Below are 6470 nucleotides of genomic sequence, written 5' to 3'. Positions count from 1 at the left end.
CTGGGAGCAGAGTAAATAGTACGAAGTACTTCATAGATCAGCAGCATTTTAAGGGGCTTCCCAGGTGGTGCAGTAGTAAAGAATCCGCCTGCCAATGCAAAAGACTAAGAGATGCAGGTTGGATCCTTGGATCTGGAAGATCCCCTGGAGGAGGGCATGGCAACTCACTCCAGTATTTATGCCTGGAAAATTCCATGGACAGAGGAGCCTGGTGGGCTTCAGTCCATGGGATCTCAAAGAGTTGGACGTGACTAAACACAGCAGCACACATAGTTTGCAAAGTGTTTTTACATCTATTAACCAATTCAGAAAACCCTGAAAGGTTGATATTATTGACCCCACTTCACTGATGAGAAAACTGAGATAACTGATCCAGGGTGACACAATTAATATGTGGAAGAACAAGGATTTGAATTCAGGTGTGTCTGGCTCCAAATACCTGGGCCTTTTGTGCAATATCACAGCATTCAGCTATCCAGGACTCAGGCTATGATCTCTTCTTCCTTGCCTACCTTTTATCCACACCCTCTCCCACTCCCCACCACTGGGCAAGGATATTCAGGTTTCTCCTCCCAAAGAGATTTCTGGACCTTCCAGGAGATCTAGATTCTAGCTTCTAGAGCCTCCCCTGCAGCCCTGCCTCCTCCTCCCAGGATCCAGCTGGGTAATATTTTTAGAACCTGAAGATCAGGTTCAGAGTCTCCATTGTTTTGCAGCTCCCTTCAGAGTGGTTCTGCTGTAGTCATCTCTCCCTTGCCAAGAGCACCCTCACCCTCAGAGTCCTCCAGGCCCAGAACTTGCTTCCTGAGCCTAAGACCTTCATAATCACTCAGCCTTAGTTAGTCCCAGGAACTTCAGGCCCAGAGCGCCTGACAATTCTGCATTCCCTAGTACTAGCCTCTTAAGCATCTAGGTTTGGCATCTGTACTTCCTTGGCTGTATTCAGACAAGGGTCTTCTGGGGTGACAGAGAGATGAGAGGTGGCGTGTAGAAAGAGGTGGAGACTATAAGGGAAGCATGTTGGTTAGCATCCTTGGGGAAGAGTGAACCATGTCCTCACCACCTCCTCTTATGTGTGTAATTATTGTTCAGTCGCTCAATCGTGTCTGACTTTTTGCGGCCCCATGGACTTCAGCATGCCAGGCTTCCCTGTCCATCACCATCTCCCAGAGCTTGCTCAAAGTCATGTCCATTGAGGCAGTGGTGCTATCCAACCAACTCATCTTCTGTTGTCCCCTTCTCCTCCTGTCTTTAATCTTTCCCAGCATCAGAGTCCTTTCCAGCTCAGTAGTCCTCTTGAAATTGACAGGTGAAAGAACCTCATCTTTCCCCAGATCTACTTTTCTCATAGCCTTCCTCATCTTTGTCAAGGGTATAAGTCCAGTTGCTCAGGCCAGAAATCTTCGAGTTATTCTTGACTCCTCTCTTTCTCTTATATCCCTTATCAATAACTATTGTTATCTTTACTTTCAAAATCTGGCCAGACTCTGCCACTTCTTACAACCTTCACCACTGTGGTCCAAGCCACCATCATCTTTATTGGCAATAGTCCCTGATCTGGTCTTCCTCCTGTGTACACCATCCTGTAGTCTGTTCTCAACATAGAGCTTGCCAGAGAGCCTTCTAAAATGTGAATCAAATCCTGACACTTGTCTCTTCTAAACCCTCAATGGCTTCTCAGTCACTGAAAGAAGAAGCCAAGGTGTCCTCACAATGGCTTCCAAGGACCTTCATGATCTGGTTCATGCTGAACTCTCTGACTTCATCTCTGTTTCCTCTTCCTCACAATCATCTGGTCTTTGTTTAAAGTCACCCTAATATTTAAAACAGAAACACTCTATTTTTTTTTCTCCTATACTTTTTTCCATAGCAATGATCATGATCTGTATATTTTACTTGTTAATTTTATTATCTTTTCCTTCCCACCAATATGTAAGCTTAATTAGAGTAGGAGTTTTTGTTTTGTTTAGTACTGGTGAACTACCAGTGTCTAGAGCTGGACCAAGCACATAGTAGGCTCTCAGAAAGTATTTGCTTATCCTTTCCTAGATTGTGGCCAGTGGCTTAGAGAGGCCACTGAGATAGCAATTAAGTCCATGGATGTTAGAGCCTGATTTAAAAGCCAGCCTGCCTGGGTTCAAATCTTGACTAATTAAATACTTCAACTCTCTGTGCCTTAGTTTTCTCATCAGTAAAGTAGGGATAATCATGATACCTACTTCAGAGAGCCTGTGAAGCCCTTAATAAGTATAAAGCATTTAGAACAGTGCCTTGCGTGTAGTTAGTGCTATATATACATTTCTTATAATTAGATGCACACGGAGTTAAGATTTATATCAGTAGTTTAGATTTTCTAAAACTTCATTTCCCATTTTTCTGCTCATACAGATTTCTATGATCATCCTTCAGGTTTGGTTATCTCCAGTGGCCTGGCTCTTCATCTGTCAACTTGGACGTTTCCTTGTGTACTGTCTCCTACTGTCATTTAGAAGCTGTTAAATAGTAATCTCGCTGGGCCCCAGTTTCCCAATCTTGATGGGCCTTGCTATCGCTAATGATTTCCCAGGACGGGAGGAACCCCACCCCCAATCCCGCCTCCTTGGTTATGCCCTCTGGCTGCCAAGGGGAAGGGTGACAGAGTCAGCTGGGCTCAGCCTCAAGGGGACCAGGTAGGATGCATGCCAAGTTTCTTCGGTAAGGGTGGCAATGGGGCTCTGGGCTGGCCCAGGCTGGGGGAAGGCGTCAGAGATCACTTAGTACAGAGACACTGGGACCAGGGGAGAGAAGTCACTGTGTGGAGAGATGCCCTCTTCACAGTGATGTCGCTCTTCTGGTGAGCTGGGAGAAAATTTGGGTCTGGGTATCTTCCCACAGTGGTCCTGGTAGACCCCAATTCCCTTCAGCTAGCTAAGCCCTGAAGGACAGAGTTAGCTGCAGAAGAACAACCCAAATCCACTGACTGCCCTCCTGAGCCGCACTGCTGCCTGCTACCTACTACTCCCTGGGCTGGACCAAGGGATCTCTGGAAGAAGCCAGGCTGGCCTAGGTTACCTCCAGATGCATCCTCTCAACCCCTACTTGTGCCTCAACCATTGCCCTCCCCATTCTCTGCTTTCTTTCCCCAGGTTAGGGCTAGGTGGCCAGGGAAATCCAGCTATCCTCACTCTGCCCTTTCTGCCTCTAGGGGCACCATGGCTGGTACAGAGTCCTTGCTGTTCACAACCTTAGGCGCCCACTCAGATCCTGACAACAGTGAGATGGAACTGGACTGCCAGTTTAACGAGGAGTTCAAGTTCATCCTGCTGCCCGTGACCTATGCAGTTGTCTTCCTGCTGGGCCTAGGCCTCAATACCCTGACCATCTGGCTCTTCCTCTTTCGCCTCCGACCGTGGGATGCAACAGCCACCTACATGTTCCACTTAGCCCTGTCAGATACTTTGTATGTCCTATCACTGCCCACTCTTGTCTACTATTACGCAGCCCGCAACCACTGGCCCTTTGGCACTGGGCTCTGCAAGTTCATCCGCTTTCTCTTCTATTGGAACCTCTACTGCAGTATTCTTTTCCTCACCTGCATTAGTGTGCACCGCTACCTGGGCATCTGCCACCCACTGCGGGCGCTGCGCTGGGGCTGCCCACGCCTTGCTGGCCTTCTCTGCCTGGCAGTTTGGTTGGTCGTAGCTGGCTGTCTCGTGCCCAACCTGTTCTTCGTCACCACCAGCCCCAAGGGCGACACCGTCTTGTGCCACGACACCACTCGGCCTGAGGAATTTGACCATTATGTGCACTTCAGTTCGGCAATCATGGGGCTGCTCTTTGGTGTTCCCTGCCTGGTCACTCTTGTCTGCTATGGACTCATGGCCCAGCGCCTGTATCAGCCCTTGCCAGGGGCCACCCAGTCATCTTCCCGTCTGCGCTCTCTGCGTACCATCGCTGTGGTGCTGACTGTCTTTGCTGTCTGCTTTGTGCCTTTCCACATCACCCGCACAATTTATTACATGGCAAGGCTGTTGGAAGCTGACTGCAGGGTGCTGAACATCGTCAACTTGGTCTACAAAGTGACTCGGCCTCTGGCCAGCGCCAATAGCTGCCTGGATCCTGTGCTCTATTTGCTCACTGGGGAAAAGTACCGACGTCAGCTCCAGCAACTCTGCAGGGGTAGCAGGTCCCGGCCTCCCAGGGCTTCCTCCTCTCTGGTGCTGGTGTCCCTGCCTGAAGACAGCAGATGCAGGTGGACAGCCGCCCCCCAGGACAGCGGCTGCCCCACCCCTTGGGCAGATAGTTTGTAACACTGGAAGCTGGGAAGTGAGAGAAAGGGGGTGAGTGCAGAGCAGAGGGGAGGGAATCTAATAGTGACACCAGATCTGGCTGCTTTCTCCTCTTCTCTGGGCTCTGGAAAGAGGCCCTCATCTTAAGGTTTAGGAGGAGCCAGAGAAATCGCATGTGACCCTGTCACTCCTAAACCCTTCAGTTGCCCTCTCCTTTTTAGCCCAAAACACTAGAAGCCACTCTTTTTCCTCAACTCCTTTCTCTTGTTTCTGTCCTCTTCCTGGGGCTACTGGTCCTGTTTCTTAGTCCTACATTACTTCTGGCCTCTCCCCCTGTTTCCTTGTACAGCATGCATTCCTTCAGCCAGACCAGAGCATTTAACTGGAGAAGTGGAGAAGCTGGGGTGATCTCAGGATTGGGCTGACTTATTTGACGGTGATAGCCAGAATCAAGAAGTGGGGGCCTCAGCATATCACAGGTGCCTGGGATGTGACATGTGTAGTGCCCACACCCACTCCCTGGTTTCCCCTGGAAGACAGGATTGTCCTGCTTACCCAGGCACTGACCTAGGGCACAGTCCAGACAGCCTACCTTCCAGGGTCCTCACATGCAGCTGGAGACATGGCTCTGTTGAGTGTTATGTAGCCACAATGAAGAGAGGGAGCCCTTTCGTGGGGTGGGAAGTCTTCTCATGGGATGGGGACCTTGAGAAGCTTCAGGGGCAGGACCCAGGCTGATAATGGCCTTTGGAACAGGAATGGGATTGGCCCTTCTTTATGATGTTTGCTGAGAACATATTTGACAGCTCTCCTGTACTTAATGAAGGGCAGAGTGGATGGCTCAGAACAGGAGGGAGGAGCTCTCGTCTATGGCATAAATTCCAGCACCAAAGGGTGGAGCAGGTTTGTGCAGAGATCGGGGTGGTGACAGGGACTGAGGCCCACAGATGGCTCGTCACTGGTCACTCCCCTTTCTCTGGCTCCTGTCCTAGATAAATGATAAATCTGTCACCAGCTCTTTCAGATCAGGCTTTAGGACTTCGAGGACAGGGCAAGGCACAGGGGCTAGGACAACTTCCCTCAGAGTTTGCCATCCAGTCACTCCTCTCTAGCACCATCTTTGTGCTTACAGGCTTCTAGGAGTGGAGGTGGGATGTGAAACTTGGGGAGCTAACCCTCAAGCCATGGGAAGAATTTCTGGGCAGGCCTCTGTGAGAAGGGTAGGCTTACCCTTCCAGGCATCTGCTGTAAATCGCCTTCCAGCCCTTTGGTCTCCTGAATCTCCAGCCTTCCTTTCCTTTTTCCCTGCCCTTGCTGACCTGACTCTGATCCCTTACTTGTCTCCTGGCTTCTATGGGGTCTCTGTAGAGAGTAAGGTTAGGGCTGGTCTGCAGAAAAACAAGACTCCAATGTCCCTGAGTCCCCTTTTGCATTCTTTTAAGGGCTCCCTCTTCCTCTCTAGATATCAAGGCCCACTTTCCTTTTCCTTTGTTTGTCCTTCTTCATCACTTTCAGTCTCTTCTGTAACAGATTTCATTTTGTCTTTAAAAAAATTCTACTCATCTTATTCATTTCACAGTCAAATTTCTGGAAACAGTACCATGAATCCCATTTCCTCACCACAAAGTCATCCCCTAACTCTCTGGATCTGGTTTCCTTCCTATACTTTTCTGTACCTAGAACACAAATTGCCTCATAAGGAAAACCTTTAGGGGTCTTTTCTCTGCCTTCATCCCCTTTGACTTTTCTGCTTTGCTTAACCCTATTGCATACCTACTTTAAAACTTTTTTTGTAAAAGCCACATTAAAAAATTCCACTGATTCCTGAATCATGAAGATCCCCTGGAGGAGGAAATGGCCACCCACTCCAGTATTCTTGTCTGGAAGATCCCATGGACAGAGGAGCCTGGCTGTCTACAGTCCATGAGGCTGCAAAAGAGTCAGACAAGATTCAGCAACTAAACAGCAACAGCATGACAATATTAAATAAAAATTTGAAAGAAAATATTCACCTCTACTTCACAACCCTAGACAATTCTTTTCATTTTTCCATGTTCCATGCTTCTCTAGTTTATATAATACATATATGTGTGTGTGTGTATATATGTATATATATATATGTATATGTTTAAATGCAATCAGTGTACATATATTTTAAAATTCTTAAAAAAATTTTTTTATTGCAAGTACTCTCCTTGTGTT

The 6470-nt window shown here is 48.2% G+C and overlaps 1 protein-coding gene across 1 annotated transcript; it reads left to right on the top strand.

The window, feature by feature from the left end:
- The first annotated feature begins 1965 nt into the window (after positions 1-1965).
- Positions 1966-6261, top strand: P2RY4 (pyrimidinergic receptor P2Y4). Its single transcript, XM_086389907.1, has one exon. The coding sequence runs from the start codon at positions 3192-3194 to the stop codon at positions 4287-4289; it is 1098 nt and encodes a 365-aa protein (XP_086246033.1). The 5' UTR covers positions 1966-3191; the 3' UTR covers positions 4290-6261.
- The last annotated feature ends 209 nt before the right edge of the window (positions 6262-6470 follow it).

Source organism: Bos grunniens, chromosome X, assembly GCF_055505025.1.
Source record: "Bos grunniens cultivar Pamir isolate PY7600 chromosome X, Bosgru_T2T1.0, whole genome shotgun sequence".
In the NCBI taxonomy this organism is placed as follows: domain Eukaryota; kingdom Metazoa; phylum Chordata; class Mammalia; order Artiodactyla; family Bovidae; genus Bos; species Bos grunniens.
The sequence above is the reverse complement of the archived record's forward strand: the minus strand, read 5'-3'. Positions and strand labels throughout refer to the sequence as shown.

What these genes read in the sequence shown, in the direction of transcription:
- P2RY4 (XM_086389907.1), top strand. Translation starts at nt 3,192, where the DNA reads ATGGCTGGTACAGAGTCCTTGCTGTTCACAACCTTAGGCGCCCACTCA.